The 22,047-nt window shown below is 40.2% G+C and overlaps 2 protein-coding genes across 3 annotated transcripts; both read left to right on the top strand.

Moving 5' to 3' along the window:
- The first annotated feature begins 861 nt into the window (after positions 1-861).
- LOC136438556 (septin-7-like) lies at positions 862-11,360 on the top strand. Of its 2 annotated transcripts, none has more exons than XM_066433391.1 (12): positions 862-968; positions 1,235-1,344; positions 1,782-1,882; positions 2,537-2,671; positions 3,197-3,314; positions 3,811-3,903; positions 5,403-5,499; positions 5,847-5,898; positions 6,176-6,298; positions 7,502-7,637; positions 7,971-8,119; positions 8,702-11,360. In XM_066433391.1, the coding sequence occupies exons 1-12, from the start codon at positions 959-961 to the stop codon at positions 8,745-8,747; spliced, it is 1,170 nt and encodes a 389-aa protein (XP_066289488.1). In that variant the 5' UTR covers positions 862-958; the 3' UTR covers positions 8,748-11,360. The 2 variants fall into 2 exon arrangements, with proteins under 2 accessions (XP_066289488.1, XP_066289486.1); XM_066433389.1 differs by having other exon boundaries at positions 7,478-7,637.
- A 117-nt stretch (positions 11,361-11,477) lies between these two features.
- Positions 11,478-21,164, top strand: LOC136438555 (periodic tryptophan protein 1 homolog). Its single transcript, XM_066433388.1, has 15 exons — positions 11,478-11,659; positions 14,086-14,251; positions 14,693-14,781; positions 15,175-15,280; positions 15,654-15,761; positions 16,221-16,339; positions 16,593-16,669; positions 16,911-17,007; positions 17,178-17,239; positions 17,602-17,713; positions 18,052-18,142; positions 18,414-18,535; positions 19,233-19,344; positions 20,104-20,186; positions 20,577-21,164. The coding sequence occupies exons 1-15, from the start codon at positions 11,591-11,593 to the stop codon at positions 20,580-20,582; spliced, it is 1,419 nt and encodes a 472-aa protein (XP_066289485.1). The 5' UTR covers positions 11,478-11,590; the 3' UTR covers positions 20,583-21,164.
- The last annotated feature ends 883 nt before the right edge of the window (positions 21,165-22,047 follow it).

Here is a 22,047-nt window from a genome sequence, read left to right as displayed (position 1 = left end):
GGGTTTTTCAGGAAATATAAAAGATAACGCACTGCTACAGCGATAGCCGAAAAATCGGGAGCCAAAACTAACGAGAAAACCTAGGATTTGCGTCTTATCTTCACGCACTACTTAGGTCCTTGGTCAAAACAATTCCGAACCGGAACCATAAGTCCCTTCAGGCTACTGACTAGGGATCGTGAAGCCATACATTTTCTTTTTGTGTTCGTCATTGATGTGTAAGTTAGGGTAAATGTTTGGTAAACCCTGTCAGTATGTGTGTCCTACACTAACCAGTGGTATGCAGAGCCCAGTCTGCCTGTTGTATCTAATCTGGCCTAGATAGCAGCAGCACAGGGATGATCACAGATGTGTGTGGAGGGATTAGCCCCAGGTAGACATTCTGTTGTTCCCATGTGTGTGTGTGTGGATGATCTGGAAGACCCAAACTCACAAATACTTTCTGTTTACTTCTCGGGGCACATCTGGAATCCTGCCATCCTGATCCATGGACAACGGTGTGCTTTCCATCATAGCCGTAAGTTGTGAATCCGCTATCTTTAATCCAGAAGTTTTTTGTAAATTGTAGTGTGTAGCTGGTACTGCAATGAAATTGCCACTTCAGAGCACGCAATTGATTGAATTTAAGAGTCAATACTGTACTCAGTGTACTGCTAATGACTTAGATATTATATTTGCTATTGTAATAACATACATGTTGTTGCAATTGCGTGTGCCACTTTGGTAAACTTTTGACTGATTTGGGATAACCTTTTATTTCAGGCATGGAGATATTGGAGAGCATTTTTTATGCGTCTTCACTGTGATTGACACAAGTGTGAAATTTATTTTAATGTTTTGAACCCTTCTATTGATACTTTTGCAGCATACAAAGGCTCTAGAGGGATATGTGGGCTTTGCCAACCTTCCAAACCAGGTCTACAGGAAGGCTGTGAAGAGGGGTTTTGAGTTTACTCTTATGGTTGTAGGTAAGTGAAAGATATTATATCAGACCAACTAAACTTTGTAATGTAGATGTAATAATAAAAAAGTACTTTTGGAAGCAGTTTGTTTAAAAGAATCCTTGCTTTGTCACTATTCATTTGTAGTAAATGATTATGTACAAAGTTTAGAAAAAATATGAATTTTCTACAACTGCTAGACTATATAAGCAAAGAGTCCTGCTGGACCCTATACTAGTTTTTTTATCATGTTGCACATTTCACTCAAACTTGAACAAAATGTTCTGTTCCAGGTGAATCCGGCCTGGGCAAGTCCACCCTAGTGAATTCCCTGTTCATGACAGACCTGTACTCCCCCTCTGAGTACCCCGGTCCCTCACAACGCATCACCAAAACTGTCAAGGTAAGATCATGGTTGGAACAATGATCAGTGGAAGTTGATGTTTTTTTGGTGATTATCTTCCATTCCTATCATCATAAGTAAACGGCTCTGATAACCTACGGTAGTTTTGTGATTCTTACTATGGCATCCCAAGCATTGGCATCATTCAATTACACATTTTTATTCCACTTTTTTTAATCTTTGAGAGTAAATAGATTTTCTTTGGTTTCATTTTAAATGAATCATTAAATCTAACATGTGCTTTGTTATCTTATCTCATTATACATAATTTCTTGGCAGCATTGATTTTCTCATGGATTGTAGTTGATATTTTGGGATGTGTGTTGAATGTACCAAGGTCTCACAGACCATGTTGCTGTAATATTTTCTGAAAGGACCATGCAACCTGTTTTGTCGTTGTGGTATGTAAGAATGTCTGCCTTGTCTGTGTGCATCAGGTTGAAACGTCGCGGGTGCTGGTGAAGGAGGGAGGGGTGCAGCTACAGCTCACCATCGTTGACACACCAGGGTTCGGGGATGCAGTCGACAACAGTAACTGGTGAGGGACATTATACATACATACAATTAATGAAAACTGTTACTAACGTGGACAACAGCAACTAGTAGTAGTAGTAGTAGTATCCAGTATTTGATTATACTGCTGCCGGGGTCCCAGACACAGGGGTGGCCAGCAGTCGGCTAAGTCTTCACACCGCTCTTCCACGCAGCTCAACTGGTGAAAAATATTTACATGCATGCTATCAATCACAAATGTCGCTTTTTGTTAAAGTTTTTCTTATTTGAAGTTTTTCTTATTATACTTATAGGCAAAAACATGTTCTCATATGGTCACCTAGACATTACCAAAAACTATTGACAACTTGCATAAAAAGCGATGTTCCATGTACTTGACACTAAAGTCTGAGGGAATGATGAAAGCAGCTTGGATTTTGTTGCCCAACATAGTCCCTTTGTAGTTTATATTTGGGCACTGCTGAATTCATTGTTGGTACATTTACATATTTATCAATGTGCAGACTTCTAGCATGTCTATTTTTCTAGCATGTCTATTTTTGTGTGCAAAATTAAGCCAAGGATGAGTCATGCTTAATATAGTTAATATGATTTTGAAAAAGAAGTGATCAACCTTTTATTTTTTTTCACTTGTCTATAACAGTCAGTAACACAGTCGTCACATTATGTTCGTCCACAGTTGGAAGCCGATCACAGACCACATTGAGCAGAGGTTTGAGGACTACCTGAACTCAGAGTCCCGTGTCAACCGCCGAACCATGCCAGACAACAGGGTCCACGCATGCCTATACTTCATCGGCCCAACTGGGCACGGGTACGTCTGGTCTGTTGTCAAGGAAACCAAAGAAAACATGGAATCCTGTTTACCAGTATCAAATAAATAAACAACTAAAGAAGAATGATGGATGTCACTCAAAATGTCTGGAAGTAATCTTCAAATCTTATCTAGTTGTAGAGATTGGGTTGTCTTTGAATAGAAAAAATGGAGAATTTGAGCTTCAAGGCTTGGAAATTCTGAGAAATTCACTGTTAAAGAGGAGATATGGCAAGGGCTCAGTCATATATGTCGTATGATGACAAACTGAATGCATTCTTGGAATCATTGTACAGGTGTCGCACAGAATTTGGCTGTCTTAGATCCTTCTCCATGGTTTGTTTTGTCACAGCCTGCTTGAAAATCAAATCCTAACATTAACATCAAAATCGTACACCGAGCTATGTCAAATGTAGCTGTGACATAAGGAATTACAATATGCAAATGAGGAAGGCTTGAATTACACCTCTGACCTCTGCCATTTCTGTAAATATGACGTGCTTGTCTTCTCCATTGTTGCTGTAGGTTGAAGCCCCTCGATATAGAATTCATGAAAAGATTACACGACAAGGTCAACATCATTCCTCTCATCGCCAAAGCCGACACAATGACACCAGAGGAGTGCACACAGTTCAAGAAAAAGGTGAGGCATTCACTGGTCTTTAAGGAATTTGAAACTGCATTTAACATGCAAGAAAGACCTATAAACTGAGAAGACCATATTGCAGTCACAGTCACTGTAAAGCATTTGCAGGGACTTAATTTTAGAAGGGGACAGGAGACATTCACAGTTTTTAAGTTCACAGTGCAACCAATTTTACTACACGACTTCATAAAATGTCTGGTGAATAGTCACACTTGCAGGGTTCTCATGTGCTTGAATAATCTAGACTTTAGAACAGTCCTGTACCCACACATGTAGGGGTTGTCTTGGTCTTTTGATAGATGATTTAGATAGATCCTGTGTAGTAAGACAGCCAGTGTTTACTGTGAGATGAGTTTGCTGTGAGATGCTGCCGTTGCAAAAACCGCAAACCATAAAACCACTCCAAATATTCCACTATTTACGGTATACAGTTAACTGTGTTTATGTCTGTTGTTGTGTCAATAACACGTGGCCTTTTCCCCTTCCTGTGTAGATTTTACAGGAAATCAAGGAAAACAAGATACAGATCTACGAGTTCCCAGAGGGAGAGGATGAAGAGGACAACAAACTCAACAAGAAACTCAGGGTAGGGAGTTAGTATCAGGGTAGGGAGTTAGTATCAGGGTAGGGAGGCAGGGTGCGAAATACCTGGTTGCACGTTGCACAGTGCAACAAGATTTCGGTTGGTGCAAGTTAATTCCAAACCCAGGTAGCGCAGTGTGCAACCTTATATTTTGAGCCAAAGATTTCAATCGGAGCCCTAGAAGCTCACAAAAACAGTGTCACTCTCATAAAATTTGGTAAATCTTCAATTGAAATAAAGAAATCAACACTTTTTCGTTTTAAACCATCCAAAACCCTTCATAGATCGTGGAATTTGAGCTGAAAAAGACAAAAACACACTGCCCTCAGCTAAACAAGATGTTGTTAGGTCAATGGTAACACAATACTATCTAATATATATTTTGAAATGTTAGTAGTATTATACGATTATACATATGAGCTTGATTTGAAGAAATCGGTGAATGTTGCTGGAGCAACCTGAAATTTGGATGTGCAACCTAGCATTTGCCCTTGGTTGCAACATGGGCAACCTGGCTAAAAAAAGTATTTCGCACCCTGGGAGGTAGTATCAGGGTAGGGAGTTAGTATCAGGGTAGGGAGTTAGTATCAGGGTAGGGGGTTAGTATCAGGGTAGGGAGTTAGTATCAGGGTAGGGAGTTAGTATCAGGGTAGGGAGTTAGTATCAGGGTAGGGAGTTAGTATCAGGGTAGGGAGTTAGTATCAGGGTAGGGGGTTAGTATCAGGGTAGGGGGTTAGTATCAGGGTAGGGAGTTAGTATCAGGGTAGGGAGTTAGTATCAGGGTAGGGAGTTAGTATCAGGGTAGGGAGTTAGTATCAGGGTAGGGGGTTAGTATCAGGGTAGGGAGTTAGTATCAGGGTAGGGAGTTAGTATCAGGGTAGGGAGTTAGTATCAGGGTAGGGAGTTAGTATCAGGGTAGGGAGTTAGTATCAGGGTAGGGAGTTAGTATCAGGGTAGGGAGTTAGTATCAGGGTAGGGAGTTAGTATCAGGGTAGGGAGTTAGTATCAGGGTAGGGAGTTAGTATCAGGGTAGGGAGTTAGTATAAGTTTATGGTTGATCCTGTCTTTAGTGAACACTCAAGGGACTTTACACTTGACAGGTGGCCACCATAGTCAATAGTTTTAATGCTGGTGTTAATAGGAAAAGTAATCAAATTGACTACCAAAAAGGGGCCAGAATAGCCAGGTAGTCTTTATGTAGAGGTTGTCACCAGTACAGAGTGGACTAACTTTATTGGGCGGCCGACTCCTAGCATATTATTCACTATATTTGGCCAATTTCTACTATTTTTCCAGCGATCCGTGGCGCCTAGTACTGGTAGTAGAGGCTAGCCAGGTGGTCCGTTTGCTAAGGTGCTCACTAGTATAGGTTTGGTTGTATTTGTTATAATTTTAATGTCACAAATAATTGTATACTGCAAATGTTGAAAGTTGTGTGCATTTTGAGAATGCCTAAGGAGTACTTATTGTATGACCCTGATTGACTGTTGCCATGGAAACAGGAGAGGATTCCCTTTGCGGTGGTGGGCAGCAACACGCTTCTGGAGATCAACGGGAGGAAAGTGCGCGGTCGGCAGTACCCCTGGGGCGTCGCAGAAGGTAACAGATGAGAATATTCATGCAGATAAAGAGTTGCTAAGAAAAGACAACAACACAGAACAACAACTGTGTAACAAATTCTAGTTCATAGTACAAGGAGGAATGACATTAAAAAGTTTAACCAGACTGGAGAAAAACTAACTGAAGTTTTTTTTTTTGTATTCAATATCAGTATAGTTTCTGTTGTCTTCATAGAAATTGTTGTGATTGTATTGTACCATCTTTGATATCAAAGCATAGCCAAGATAAGAAGAAAATGTAAAAGACACATAGTGGCTTTTACACTAGATAATGCCTTGCCATGTGGATTTCTAAGATGAGGTAAATCTCTGTTGCTTTGATTCCAGTGGAGAACATGGACCACTGTGACTTCATCACGCTGAGGAACATGTTGATCAGGTAGGGAAAAGTACCATATGACTTGTCTTTACACCTTATATCAGCCTGTTAGAATATGCATTGCATGCTCAGCAGTATTGAAGATGATGATGAATATGTGAGGACTGAAATTTTTCCCAAACAGTCTTCCTTCATGTAAAATACAATACAGGATAATACTATGACGAATCAATAAAATGCCATAAAAATCTTAAGTTTGATAGCTGTTACTGTCTTAAATCGGTGTTGGGAAGAAAGGTTTGGTAATGAGATTGGTGTTTTTTCCTCTGTCTTCCAGGACCCACATGCAGGACTTGAAAGACGTAACAAATAACGTTCACTACGAGAATTACCGCTGTCAGAAGCTGGCCGGCATCACAGCGACCAACGGCACAGAGAAAGGCAAACCGGCCGGTGGCAAGTATGTACACTTACTGCTTTATACTGGCACCAAACCAGCTTCTTGCCACGGCCCTGTAATCTTAGCAGACAAAATAGTTCCCTTACATAATTCAGATGTGCTGGCAGAAAGTTCAGTCTATGTTCAGATAGATAGTTTTGTTAACCTGTGGTATGCTAACTTACTGGGATACTGGTAGCAGTGTGGTGTATGGAGGCACATGTGATATGGTGAGGGTTAAATGCAGGGCTGTCTCCAGAACCCATCCCTTCGTCCCTGGGACTAAAATTTGCTTGTGACAACGGACCAACATTTCTAAAATTGAAACTTTATGATATGAAACTGATGGAATTTTTTTTGTAGATTTAACAACAAAAATGAACAATGCTGGCTACCAAACATTGAGTGTGGTGGAAAGAAATCTAACCCTGGAGATAGCTCTGGTTAAATGTTTGCTGTGCCAGTGTTTCATCTTGGTGTTGCATTTTATTATAGTAAGTTTAATGATTCGATCATTCATACATCGCTGAAGTACATGGCAGCGTCCTCAGAAAAGGATGCTGAATTGCGTACATTAGGCGTATTACATTTAACAAATCTAACTTAAATTCAAACAACTAGAGCTATTCAAAATCTAGAAACAAGGAAAGGATAACGTATTGTACGAGGAATAAGAAAACAAATACAGAAATTCTTGACAACAAATGATAAAAGATGAAACAATGTCTAACATCAAACTGTAAAGCTCAGTACTCAGTATTTATTCTGATGTTGAGTACAGCTCAAGCTTGGGATTCATATTTAGTTTTTCACGTACAACTCTGACAGGGGTGCCTAAGAATTCATAAAAATTTTACAGAATTCATACAAGGTTTACGGAATACAAATTTTATGGCTAGGATGAATACAAGTTTTGCTAATAGTAAAGATTGTATGTATTTCATAAGACTCATATTGCTTTAGTAAAATTTGTATGAATTCCATAAAAAATTGTATGTATTCTGTAAAAGCACCCCAGTCTAAGATATTTTGGAAGTGTCCTGTGTCTTGACTCTTGGGTGTTGGTTCTTGAGTGTGCTGTTCGTTGGTTGGACCTGTCTTGAAGACTCAAAGCTGTGCTGTGGGGTGAGTGTGTAATGACCGCCGGAGTCTGGCCAGTGTTTTACTCGAGCATGTGCATGTTTTGGTCCTGAACCTCAGCCCCTCCCATAACCCTGCCTCCAGAAACCCCCTGGCGCAGATGGAGGAGGAGAAGAGAGAACACGTCGCCAAGATGAAGAAGATGGAGATGGAGATGGAGCAGGTCTTCGAGATGAAGGTCAAGGAGAAGCGGCAGAAGCTCAAGGACTCAGAAGCAGATGTAAGATTTTATGTTCCTTCACCTTTTTAGTGTACATGGAAAGATTCGGGAGATGTCTTGTGATGATTTGCTGGAACTCATGTGGAGGCTATTAGTATTACAATACTTGTTTGCTTCGCCACGGCTCGCGTTTTTGGCCAAGCACACCGGGTCACCCCTACTCTTCTCGATAAGTGTGTTGGGTTCTTTTACGTGCAGAGGTCTGGTGCTTTAGGCTTACGCCTGACGCTCCCTCATACACGGGGCCGCCGGCTTTACGTCACCATCCGTAATGACGTTATATTTAGGGCCATAGCCGTAGGTGTAACCTTACGAACTGCCCCCCTCCCACAGCTTCAACGTCGCCATGAGCAGATGAAGAAGAAGCTGGAGCTGGAGTACAAGGAGCTAGACGAGAAGCGCAGTCTGTTCGAGAAGGAGAAGCTTTCCTTCGAGGAGAACCAGCGGCAACTAGAGGAGCAGCGCAAAATGGATGCCACGAAGTAAGTGTTATATATTCGCCTTGAATATTCACCTTGAAGTTCAGCCAGTAGGTACCCTTTCAAGTAATGAGGCTGTGCCTAGTTTGGTGCTAGCAGTGGGCATGGTAGTTTCTTTTCCGCTTCTGTCTTTCTCTCCTTCCTTCCTCCCTCCCTCCCTCCCTCCCTCCCTCCCTCCCTCCCTCCCTCCCTCCCTCCCTCCCTCCCTCCCTCCCTCCCTCCCTCCCTCCCTCCCTCCCTCCCTCCCTCCCTCCCTCCCTCCCTCCCTCCCTCCCTCCCTCCCTCCCTCCCTCCCTCCCTCCCTCCCTCCCTCCCTCCCTCCCTCCCTCCCTCCCTCCCTCCCTCCCTCCCTCCCTCCCTCCCTCCCTCCCTCCCTCCCTCCCTCCCTCCCTCCCTCCCTCCCTCCCTCCCTCCCTCCCTCCCTCCCTCCCTCCCTCCCTCCCTCCCTCCCTCCCTCCCTCCCTCCCTCCCTCCCTCCCTCCCTCCCTCCCTCCCTCCCTCCCTCCCTCCCTCTATATACAATAAGATGGTTTGTTATGTCTTGAAAATATTTTATAATAATTCTTTCCTTTTTCCTTCTTCCAGATCGCTTGACAACAAGAAGAAGAAGGAGAAGAAGTCCCTGTTCTAAGTGTTACAAGAATTCCAGCAGCACCACATAGCTTGTAGCCATGCAGAAGGCTTCCTATGCCAGCGTACATTATATAGAGTACTGGTGCCGCTCTCAAAGCCTTCCCCTGCAGGGCTCTAAATACTTTCTGCATACCTGCAAAGGTACCAGTAACATGCAAAATCACCTGCACCATACAAATTATACCTGCATCACTAATTTTCTTTGCCTCGTGGTCCTTCAAAAACAATGTCTTGAAAAAGTAATGCTACCGTTTTGAATGTCCTTTAAAAAACAATGTTTAAAAAATTGATGCTTCTAATAATACCATTTTGAATGTCCTTCAAAAACAATCTTTTGAAAAACGAATACTCTTGTAGATTAGCAGTACATGTCCCATTTTTAATTTTGTTATCTGCTCTATTCAAGGTTGCTAATATGAACAATGCTACGCGATTTTGAGCTGCAACTAGCTGTATGTCACATTAGTTTTGCAGGCTGATTTTATCATGGACCAGTGCAGGTTAGGTGCAGGTAGACATCAGAAATACCTACACTAAATGGCAAATGCAGAAGGTATTTCGGGTCCTGAACTGTTTTAAGTAGAGCTACACCTATGGTTGAGGGGGAAGCATTTCCACAAGGCTGAGGGTTCTGCCAACAGTATTGATAGTCTATTTTTTAACAAAGTTGTTTTGGGGAATCGGGAGATGGAGATAGGAAGGAAATGGACAAGTTGTGAAATATGAAGAAGTGAATATTTTCATCTTGCAGAGAAATGGTAGTAAGGTAGTCGCAATTTCCTTTCCAGTCTTACATACTCATAGGATAGAAGAAGCCATTGAAAATTGCATTTATATTGGCATTAGGGTTTCTTGGATTGGGACTTGCACGAATAACTGCACTTTAAAGGTATACTTGAATTAAAAGCTGGGGTGTCACAGTTGATGCTTGTCCTGCAAAAATATGTCTTCAGATTAAAGTAACTTTGATATTTTATTTCAACAAAATACATGAAAGAAGTTAGCTTTCTGTTGTGGCCAGAAGACCACATTACTTTAGTTAGCACTCAGTGAAAAGGATTGGAAATAGTTTTTTTCCTGATCTGTATACAAAATACAAAATGCACTCTGTATTTTATTGATGTAAACATATTACAGGATTCTTGATTTTTATCACTTGAAGTTTAACACACGATATTTAAGAATGTTTACTAACTGTGAGGTTTGCACTAGAGGAATTCTAGGTCAGCTGAAATGTCTCACCAGCAGTTGCTCTTGTGAACATTGACTTATAAAGATTGTAAAAAAAAAACTTGTGTAAGTCCCCATATTCTCCAAAGTTTAAATCGAAGACGTATAAAATATTGATGGTCTGGCTATGTAGGGTTAGGCTTTAACTTTTGTGGCTACCGGTGTTCCTCCTTTACATATATAGAGCAATACTGAAATCAACGTAACGTCATCTTGTTTTTATACTGATACGAAGTGATATCATTACTAGTTGTATGAGGCTACATCTCTTTATGTTAAACTACATCGTTTTGTAAGTACATGCTGGACAAGCAAATGAAACGAATTGCATCTCACAAAGCCCCAAGCAATAAGTGTATTTTGCTCTTGTCGAAGGCAAAAGTATAAAAGAAATATACTGTATCATAGATGCTTCCTATTAATCAAACATTGCAGAAACCAGAATGTTGCTCTCTTGTTGCCAGAAAACAGACTGAGTCCTCAGTACACGATGCCATTAAGAAATTAAACCAATGCAAGATGTTCTACCCACAATTTGTCTTCCAGAACTTAAGTTACTTTTGGATATTTGGTAGATATCAAGAGTCGGATGGGCTCTGCCTTCCAATGCCGTGCCCAAAACTCTGGATTAACAACTCACTTCTAATATAATCTTTTTTCTACAAGTGCTTACTAGAAGTGTAAATGGCTTCACAACAGTTACATCCCGTTGTTTGTTGATAAGAAATTGCATGCTTCTTAGCAGCAAAGATATTTAGGCTGCCTAACTTGTCTGCTAAACCCTACATTCACCGTAACAAAGCTACCTGCACTAGTACTGTTTCTCTATTTTTCACATACAGTTTTAAAAGGAGAAAACAATGTGTTATCTTTACTGTGATGTCATGCCTATGAAATAGTATTAAGTTCACAGTTCCTTTTTGAGATGTGTTTTATTCAATGTCATGAAGCTTTTCTACTATTATTTTCTCCTAGTTCCCTCAATACTCTCGCCCATAATCCCTATTTATTTTGCATGGTGTATTTATGCTGTACTCTTCATTATGTATCACACTGATCATGGCTGCATAAAGTTGTTTTTTGTATCATTTGTGAAGCAACAATTGTGATGGTATCATGCACTCTAAGTAGCCCGTTAAGGCTTTTGTCTTTTTTTTGTTTATCATACCATCCTCTATTGTGAACGAAGCCAATTAGTGTCTACCTCTGAAGTAATGATTTGTAACCCACTGACATAATGTTTTGGGTTTCTTTTTTAGCAGAATGTAATTGTTGGCTTACAATGGGAAGTGCTTGCTTTTGATGTAAAGCATGGCATGCCAAAGCTTTGAAGATATTGGGAACAAACAAGTCTAATAAAAAGGGGTTTTAGAAAATTTAACTGTGACCTCTTTCAATCTATTGGTCGTCGAAATACAGTTACTACTATCGATGCAGTAACAAATCTATCCGCTAGGTGTCGCTGCTGATAGCGCACACTCTCTAAGTGTAGAACGTTGGTGCGAGACCACAGTAAAGCTATTTCGTCGTCTGTCCACGTGAGAGCCGCGTCCACACGTGTAACTTTACGGATTTATACCCCATACACACCTGCGATCGGGACAGACAGCGATGACCAGCAGTGTCGTAACATGTCTGGCGTGGGTGCCGAGAGGAGTGGCCAAAGCTGTACCGGACAAGGTGAGAGAATAGCAGTTTCTTGTTGCCCCCCTCCCCCTTTGCTGTCGGTACGCCTCTCTAGATCTCTCCCCTCTCTCTATAAGTAGTAACGTAGCCTTCACTATTGTAGTAACCTGTGCTGTATGTGGCACAGATAAAAGAAAACGCAATTCAGTCAGCATTTCAGATTGAAAAGTCGAAAGTATTAAACAGATTCACAGTTTTTTTTCAAGTTGCAATCACTACCCTCTGCAGACAAGTTACATAACTTTGTTATATATATATCGTAAACCTTGATTTGAACTGCAGATGCAGAAACTAGTGGATGATGATTTAAACCAGCTAGAAGCATCAGAAACTAATGAAGTCCATCTTACTCAAGCGTATCAAAAGATTATTTAAGTGAAACTGAAAGGTTTATTTCAGCAGTTACCGAGGATGAAATTAACTACTCTCACCTCTCAAATAAACGTACCGGTACGTTTATTTTTTTTCGCCAATAGTTCCACCCTGTACTTTCTTATTCTAGACGGTACGTTTATTATTTTTTGAAAAATTGAGGCTTTGCAAACCAGGAATCCCTCTAAAATCGTAAGTTAAGGTTTTTCTGCCCATATTTCCCCGGTATTTTTGCTCGTAATTCGCTATTTTTCGGCCTACCGGCGTTGATTTTCTCGCCGCTTTGACGGCCTTGTGAAAAGTATCCTGGCGGCACTCGTAACATATCGGTCGATATCGCTATGACGCTACAAAGTAAACCGGAAAATAAGACGCGACATTGACATTTTAAAATACAATTTTCATATAAATAACTTTGATAGTCTCTGTTTACATCGTAAACCAAAGCACGCTCATCAAAACGTGTGGAGTAGGGTGCTCGCCTACACAGGGAATAATAATTTCCTGACCACTATATCCGTAGTATCGGCAGCGCGGCGGAATAATTATTTGTTCGCAGAAGACATGTAACACGTTAAAACAACAATCATAACTTATCTTCCCTTGTGATATGTGTTTTGAGGCCACAAAATCTCTAAAACGGCAGAAATATGTCCGATATGATTCGGTAAACAACAGCGCGAAATAGCGAAACATGGCCGCCACTCTCAGGCATGGCGACAGTAAAACTAGCAGCATATTGCGTAGTGCGGATACCGATCTTTAAAATGATACCGTAAACGCATGGAAATATTATATTTTTTGGGCAACGATAGACACACAGTGCCATATTTATTTTCAGAGGGTTCATTTTTTTAAATAATCGTAAGATTTTCCCAATTTTGGCGGTTCATCGCGGGTTTCTAGTGTCAACTTCAACTTATTGGGCCCCCAGATAACCCCGCAAGGGGCAAAGTAGGGGGGGAGGAGGTCTCTATTCGATCTCTATTCAATATTGTGGGATTTACCGCGGGAACTCGAAATCCGAGCGTGAACTCGAAATCCGAGCGTCTCACTTTGTTTTCGACGCTATGGAGCAAAAGTTTATAGACATATTTCTTCTGTGGAAGGACTGTGTTCATATTTGTGTTTTTTTGTGGTTGATGTCTTTAGAAAATATGATCAGGTACATTTAACTTTTAAAAGTACTCTGATGATTTTTGTTATATGTCACTGATTGTCAGTCATAATAAAATGATATAACAATTTTCTTTCATCACTTGCTTCAAGTTCCAAGTAGAAAAAGCATGTATCATGTACATTTTCACTTGTTGAATTTGAAAGCACCGTGGCCCCCGGTTAGGGGTCATAGCGGGGAACCTATGCCCAATTTTTCAATATTACTATTATATTTTACGAAGAGGCGAGGAAGATCATCATGCTTTGAACAAGCTATGGACAGTTATTCTGTTCAATATCTATATACTTAATAGGTATGGCATAACTAAATATAATTTACCTACCTGCTTATTATCTTATTTCCCTCTGACAGTGACAGTTGTACATGTATGGACACAGTTTACCTAGCCTCGACTGTCGATTTTTGAAATTTTCCGGGGGGTACTTTTATTCCAGGGGGTACTTATATTACATTTTGAAAATTTGTCCTGGGGGTACTTCTATTCCAGGGGCCGAGGGGGTACTTCTATTTGAGAGGTGAGAGTATGGCAGTCGGTCAGATAAGTGACAGCTTGTAAGACACAGGGTGACATAAAGAATCCGTGACAACATAGAAAGCCCAACAAAAAAAGACAAAAGTCGAAACCCAACCTCTCTCTGCTTGGAGGGTAGCTCTTTCCTACATATTTGTGTTGCTTCACTGCATAAATCATTTTCACAGGTCCGGGTAGATAAGGAGGAGTTAACTTACAGCGTTTGATTGAATTTAAAGAGACGTCCAACAACCTGAAAGCAACATTTGTTTATTTTCCCAATGACCCCTCTCCTTGTCTCCCTCCCACATATTTCTTACACTTAACTGTTGCTCCACTGCTTAACCATCTCCACAGGTCCAGGTGGACAAGGAGGAGTTACAGCGTCTGATTAAAGAGACGTCCAAAAGTCTGAAGGAGCTGGAACAGGAGGAGAAGGAGGAGGGAGATGTTGAAATGGAGGGCGGGGCAGTAGGAGGGGAGGATGACCTTGCCGAGTTTGACCTTGACAACTATGATGATGGTGAGCCACAGGTCAAAAGAAAAGTGTCAACAATTTAAACATTTATGATTCATTACTCGAGTCACGTGTCCCTAAAGTCACATGCTCAGACTGAGTCGAGTAACTATTGAATCACTCCTGAGGAAGGTCGATGTAAGACTCTAAGAGCGACAAAAAATTTGAGGTGAGCTACATTCGTTTGTGTTCAATGAAAGTATCAAACTTCGTCTTGGAATCTACCAACACAGATGAGTTTTTATGCTAATTTCAAACGTTATTCTTCAATGAGAACAATAAGGCTTTTCCTTATCTGTTGGAAGGAAAAGTATTTCAAACTTACATTTATGCATGGAGACCATAGATTTATAATGACAAATGCATAGCACCTGCAGTGTTAGAATGTAAGTGCTGTGGGTCACTTCCCTTTCTGCTGAATAATGATGTTGTTGTTGTTTCCATTAGATCCTGCGGGAAGTCTGATTGGTAACCTGGCCAGTCTGACCGTCTACGCCAGTAATGAGGACGACCCTTACATCACTGTAAAGGATGACGTAAGTGCAGCACAGAATATTAGTATTTTCTTTTAGTTTACATCTCAACTTATTTCTTGCAAGTAGATCATCACAGTGGTTATGCTCTTATGCTGCGCATGCATTCCTATAGGTTCTCCTCAGGACTTGTGTATGAACACTTGCAATGGTATTAACTGGAAATTCTATTTTTCCCAAGTTTCCACCAAATTCTTAGAAACAACATTTTATACTGCCACTCTGAACTACATACTTTACCATTTACGTCATGACTCCGCTGTTCGAGGCTGTTATGGCCCCACCCCAAATGGGCTGGCCGTGGGATTTGGCTGGGCCGCTATAAGCACAATTAATCAGGCCAGACTATTGGTATGCGCATGATGTATTTTTCCACTGCACCGTTCACTACATTAGGAGGAGCTTGAAGAAGAGGAGAGAGAAGCTTTCACCATCAAGCCGACCGACAACCTGGTTATCGTGGGGAGAGCAGAGGAGGACTGCAGCATCCTGGAGGTTTATAGTGAGTAACAACAACATAGCAGAATTCTTTATCCTTATCATACCACCATTATGATATCATAGATGATTATGATACCATCATATTCTAACAGAACTGACCCTTTTTTGTAACATTTGACAACATTTTGTTTTACACATATTAACCTCCCTTAAGCCTTGAGATATTGACATTCTAGAGAGTAATTCAGTATGAGAATACTTTCCCAAGTTTTGATATTTGCCTGTATTTATCACAATGTAGTGACAGGTTTGACATTTGCAGTACTATGCATGTAACTGGCACCATCCTAACAAATTGTACACTAAGGTAAAGTGAAACGTTCTTGTTTGCTATTTTGATATTTGACTAAATTCTGCCCTATTCTTGTCTCCAGTTTACAGCGAGGAGGAGAAGGTCCAGTATGTGCACCACGACCTCATCCTTCCTGCCTTCCCATTGGCTCTGGAGTGGATGAACTTTGACCCTGGCGAGGACAAACCCGGTACATGGCATCTCTAATTAGTATTAACAAAAGTCTAACTATGAAATTAATCTTTCCCTAGTCTGGTGTTATTTTCTAACTCTGTGTAAAAAATGTGAAAGAGATTGTGAAAAGTGAAAGAGTGAAAGTAATTGTGAGAAATTAAAAGTGATTGTAAGAAAAGGAAAGTTATTGTGAGAAAGTGATTGTAGCAAAGCAAAAGTGTGAAAAAGTGAAAGTAATTGTGAGAATGTGAATGTAAGAAAGTGAAAGTGACTGAGAAAGTGAGATTGTGAGAAAGTGAAAACTATGGTGAAAAAGTGATTGTGAGAAAGATAAAGTGACTGAGAAAGTGAATCAAGGTGATTGTGAGAAAGTGAAAGTGACTGAGAAATTGATTGAGAAAGTGATTGTGCAAAAGTGAGTGTGAGAAAGAGACTGAGAAAACAACACCTTTAACCTTCCATTGTTCCTCCCCAGGTAACCTAGTGGCAGTGGGCAGCGTCACACCAGGTATTGACATCTGGGACCTGGATGTGGTGGATAGTCTGGAACCAGTCGTCACGTTAGGCTCTCACAAGAAAAAGCCAAGCAAAAAGGTAAAAGGACACTCAGGTGGACAGCTGTCACTCTGTCCTATGCCTCTGTAGTTTGCATTGTTGTATAGACAGATTATATGTCCTCTGCTGTCTTGTTATACAGCCAAACTTGGTCAAATGCATCAATGTTTTAGAAACTTAGTCCCTAATTCTCTTCATTCTAAATAGCTCCAGTACCATTTCTTGTAGCAGCTAGGGATACATTGTACTAAAGGATTGGGAAAGATCAACTGTATTTTTTTTGTTCTAACAGAAGAAGAAGGCTTCAGCTACACCCAGAGTTGGTCACACTGAAGCTGTTCTAGACCTGTCCTGGAACAGACTAGTTAGGTAAGGCTGTCCTCATTCCATATAGGAACTTCTATGAAAAACTAGGATGTCTTTTTGAATGGCTTTTATTTTGATGCTGACCATAGATGTCTTGTTGTTCTAAAATATTCATTTATCACGGTTTATTAAGCTATTTTCTGTAACTATAAGATAATGATAAGTTTTGTTTTCATTGGATCAGCAAATGTATCCACCACTTGTTTTTGGGTTTAAATGCTTGTTTTTCTTGTGTTTTTTACAGGAATATTTTAGCCAGTGCATCTGCAGACCACACGGTTGCATTATGGGATCTGTCCCAGGGAAAACCTGTTACTACACTTACACAGCATAAAGACAAGGTGAGGTCACGGATGGAATTGTGGTGTTGGGCTTTATATTCACGTGTCATATTTTATCATGCATATATTTGATTCAATGTGTGGAAGGTAAAAGTGTTATTTTTGCTTATTGTCTTAAGTTTAAAGGATAACATCACAAATGAACATCTGTATCTTGTAATTTCTTACAGGTACAGACATTGGAATGGCACCCGTTTGAGGCACAGTCTCTTCTCTCTGGGGGTTTTGACAAGTATGTATGCATTTATCATATTATTGTACAACAAAATAGGGCAGCACCTATAGTGTATAGGGCAGTGCCCATCCCCAATTCTACAGCCCTTGGGCTACACAGTTGTGCAGGCAATGCAGTATGGTGCTAGTCTGCTAGTAGTGGTGTGTTCAACTACCATATCCTTTCTGTGAGTGCTAAGCAGAGAAAGCAGTATGTACTCTTGGGAACAAATTGGTGACCTTCCACATTCAAGGGGAACGCTCTGTACAATGCAGGATACGATAGTAAAAAGTCCTGCAGGTATGTATTTAGAGTGAGGGGGAAGTGTGGATCATAACATTCAAGTTCATTGTAACATTTAGTTGTCTCATCTCAAACAGACATGCTGTCCTGTACGACTGTCGGAGTCCAGGGGACACACACAAGTCCTGGGTTCTGAGTGGAGAGGTGGAGAGAGTCATGTGGAACCACTTCTCTCCCTTCCACTTCCTGGTAAGCAAAGATATTCAAGCTCTGAATCATATTGTGTACAAACTTGCACTCATACATGAAGATAGCATTACTAGATATGTCCGCCATTTTGAAATAAACTGTATTGTGAATTATTACTACAGCAGACAAAGTAGCCCAAACTCCTCAATTCTCCTGTTGACATTATTTGACTTGTTGACTGCAAATGTGCTTTGAGGTTATTTTCAGTGTATGATATGAAAACTAAATTCCTTAACCTCATGTCATTTGTTTTATTTTGTCTTGTGCTAAATCATATCACGTAATTATTTTACGTACAAACCAAGGTACAGAAAAACGACACACACTGTCTCTTTCAGGCCAGCACAGACAACGGCTTTGTTTATAATGTGGACATCAGGACGGACAAGCCTGTTTTTACACTAAGTGCCCATCCACAATCAGTAACAGGTGTGTATGACTTAACAATTAGTCAATGAGGAACTGATATATTTGTCAGTCAATTTCCAATGAAAAGAGACTTTGGTAAAGGCACTAATATGCTTACTAATGCTGCTGTGCTTTTAAGTAACGTACTGAATGAAAAATATCCATTGTTACAGTAGTGCATGCTTTAAAAGCAGGAGAATGCTTAGACAGTTCTGCAATAAGTAAACTTTAACCATGATGATTATTTGTGATCAGAACAATACACACTCATGTAACTCCTGCGTGGTTTCAGGCCTGTCCCTCAGCAGTGCTGTACCGGGCTGTCTGGTGACCACGTCGAGTGACAAGACACTGAAAGTTTGGGACATCCAGGACAACAAACCAGCTCTCATGCTGCAGAAAGAGATGAAAATGGTAATTTAAGAACATTTTCCAGTATTTAGTATATACATTTTGATTATACTGCTATGTATAGGGTGGGCAGTAGTCAGCTAGTCTTCACATCATGTTTCCATCCCTTTCTGAATCATGGCAAACTACTATTTTTTCATTCCAGAGAACTAGTTTGACAGATTACTTTAAAAATTTAATGATTGAATGTATTAAACAAACAATTTTTTCAAAAATTGTAAAACTGTTCATTGTATACGAAAGCATGCAACTTGTTGGAATCGACCATGAAGATAGTACGAAAAGGCATGAAGCTGTAAAATTACAACAGTTTTTAATGATGCCCATCAAAGTAAACCGGTTAAGACTGCATCTTTTTAACTTTTGACATCTGACCTCTGACCCTCCGTTATATGACCTTTGCGATTTTGAGTTATTATTGTTTTGAATTATTTGAGCTGTTTGATTTATTACTCCTATGTTTGATCATTCCTGTTTATGTTACATGATTGTGTAATTGATCACTAATGAAGTTTATGTTAAGTTATTTCTTTTGTATCCTGATTTGTTATGATTTGTCATGTCACGTAGGGGTCCCTTGGAAATCAGTTACCTTGTTAACTGAAGGGACTACCCTAAAGATTGATAAATAAATAGATAAATAAATCTTGTGTTATTACCAACTGAATAACTTGTGTTCTAATGTTCATGTTGTGCCCAGGGTGGTTTGACGTGTGCCCGGTCCTGTCCGGACTCCCCGTTCCTGTTCGCCATGGGAGGAGAGAAGGACAGTCTGAGGGTCTGGAACGTCATGGACAGTGGAAACACTTCGGGTAAATCTGTTAATTCATTTATTTATCTATTCATCTTAAAACATATCGGTAGTCTCTTCAGCCAAACAAAGGCTGCTTTCCAAGAAAGCCCATATGGGTACAGATAATAAATTTTGCTGTTATAGCATTGTGTCATTCATGTAGATATTGTACATTTGTTGTCAATTATTTATGAAGCCATAATTCTGTGGCTGTATTCCTACTTTATGGAGGGATGTCTCTGTAACTCAAAATGGTAGCAGCCTCACAGTTGAGCATGGTTGGTTGCTAACTGGGAGACACCAGTTCTATGCTGGGTCAAGACATCTCGGGCGGGGCTGCACCTGTCTTTTGGAAGGGGTGTAAAATGGGAGTACCATGTTCGAGCATGTTAAAGGCAAAGAGCTAGCAACCCCTCCCTGGAAAGATAGACCCTGCTACTGAAACAGCAAGGAAACGCGCTGACCTACATGTATGTGCCACTAGGAACTACAAGGGTCTGAACGAAAATATTCCTAGTATAAGGATGTCTTAGTGTTTGGTTGTAGTGTAGCCTCCAAAGTCCAGACACAGGTTATCATACTGACAATTGCTTGTCAGTGATGTACCGGGTATTTGTGGATCAACTACAATTTAGTGATGGACAACTTAAGTATGTTCCCTACAACATGTATCAAAATGTATGATTGTGCTTATTTTTAAGATAAAGCATGGGGAATATGTGATTGTGACTTTGACCTTGGTTTTTGTTCCTGACCATGTATTTTCTGCCTTGTGTAGTGCAAACAAGATTTGAAGGCAGACCCAGACCAGAGCTCCCCACACAAACACCGCCGGAGGTGGCCACAGCTGACCAACCAGAAGTGAGTTAGCAGTTTGAAATGCAAGTTTAGATGCAGATACAATTCTGCACATGTTGTACATGTTATACAAGCTAAGGGAGCCATCTGATCTGCCTTTAGACATACATGTATGGGCTTAACCCTTATATCCTCCCGCAACTTGTATGGATAATTATATTTCAATATACATATGCACTAAGTGTATGTTGCATATTATTAAGAACAGACTGTTTTGTGAAATCTCAAATAAGTTTATTTTAGTTGACCAGTATTATGATTTTTTTTCAAAACATTTTACAGCATATCGTTTTTAAAGTGTAATAAGGTAGTATAGATGTCACTTTAACATATCATACTTAATATTACATATACATGCACATGAAATAATCTTGGTTTTGTTCTGTCTTTCAGATGTAACTCAATCTGAAGGATGCCCGATACAACTTATCGGGAGTGCAATGTGCATCATATTGTGCTATCCTAGACCTGCCTATTTTGGACGTAACCTTGTACCTATGTACAGCAACATTTGATTTGTTGTGTCAGAATACTTTCAGCTTTACTCACTGCCAAAGCTTGCATGTAGATTCTTTGGTTTGAGAAAGATGAATTGGGCATATCCAACTTTTAGAAGCTGAAAAAATCTGTAATATCTTTTTGTTGTTAATTGCTCTTTTGAAAAAAAATCAACATCAGTAATGTTGCAAATTCAAAGAAGGTATATAGCAAATGATAAAAACAGTATGTCACAATTTTTTCAGTATGAGAGGAAAGCCATATTGACTTAACTTTCCATAAATGTTATTGAAATGATAGTATTGATATCAATACTGACAGAGAGAGAGAGAGAGTAATGAAATGAAATTCCCTCCAGCCTAACTTACCCAAAATTGTGTAACCCGAAGTTTTTCACATCATTGTACTGACCAGTTCAGTATGTCATTCTTTCATTCTGTTTACATCATCGAAAATAAACATCCACATGTGCTTTCTACACAATTCATTGCACTGTGATCTTTTTAATTGTACATGTACTTTAAGTATTTTCTCAATTGAACTACAATACTTGATGATGTACACACCCCCAAATAGGGCTGGTTCCAGACAAATCTGTGGGGATAAAAGGGGTAATATTAAAACTCAAATAAAATGTTTAAAAAACGTAACTATCATCTTTTCAAAATGTCAACCGGGAGACCAGATTGTTAAGTTTAACCACTCTCGCCGGGATGGATCCCTACTCTTTTCTATAAGCGTGTGAAGATCTGTGTGGTATTAAACATTGTCAATGTGTAACCAGTCTGGGCGATACTGGGTTCATATGGATGAATACCTGGTCAAGGCACAGGACAAGATCCATTGGAGGGAGCCGCAGCAGATTGGAGCTTATGATGTCCCTTCCGAGATGCAGTGGATAGGTGGGAAAGAAGGGGTGCAAAAGTGCCATCTAGCAGGTTATAGTCAAATTGCAGTGCAACACAAGTTTGTTTGTTTGTTTGATTTTGTTTGAACCTTTGTTTATTCATGATAAGCTCAAATCGGCACGCAGGCCGCTTTTCATTGAGGTCATGAGGGAAGGGTCAGATACAATATAACAGAGATAAACAGTCATTTGAGTCCTAATAACTCTATCAACATATGTCATTACATATTTATGGTACAACAATATACAATTTCTACAACATACAACATAAAGTAGGGCGAAAGCTGGTTCATGGTCCGTGTCCGTTCGTTTAGTTCATTTCCGTTACTTCAAGAGTCTCTTGAAGGAAGTCAGATTCGGAGCCGTACTTGTGTCTGGCGGTAGGCTGTTCCAGACATTTGGTCCACGGTAGGCTACCGATCTTCTGAAGATCTCTCGCTTGGGTTTGGGGACAACCAG

Source organism: Branchiostoma lanceolatum, chromosome 7 (genome assembly GCF_035083965.1).
Source record: "Branchiostoma lanceolatum isolate klBraLanc5 chromosome 7, klBraLanc5.hap2, whole genome shotgun sequence".
In the NCBI taxonomy this organism is placed as follows: Eukaryota; Metazoa; Chordata; class Leptocardii; order Amphioxiformes; family Branchiostomatidae; genus Branchiostoma; species Branchiostoma lanceolatum.
This window is presented reverse-complemented; position numbering and strand designations above follow the sequence as displayed.

Excerpts from the sequence above, each read along its gene's own strand:
- LOC136438555 (XM_066433388.1), top strand. The coding sequence starts at position 11,591 with ATGACCAGCAGTGTCGTAACATGTCTGGCGTGGGTGCCGAGAGGAGTG. Across the intron at positions 14,782-15,174 it reads ACATCACTGTAAAGGATGAC|GAGGAGCTTGAAGAAGAGGA; the intron begins GTAAGTGCAGCA and ends TCACTACATTAG. Across the intron at positions 19,345-20,103 it reads GGACAGTGGAAACACTTCGG|TGCAAACAAGATTTGAAGGC; the intron begins GTAAATCTGTTA and ends TGCCTTGTGTAG.
- LOC136438556 (XM_066433389.1), top strand. Across the intron at positions 3,904-5,402 it reads AACTCAACAAGAAACTCAGG|GAGAGGATTCCCTTTGCGGT; the intron begins GTAGGGAGTTAG and ends CCATGGAAACAG. Across the intron at positions 5,899-6,175 it reads CTGAGGAACATGTTGATCAG|GACCCACATGCAGGACTTGA; the intron begins GTAGGGAAAAGT and ends TCTGTCTTCCAG.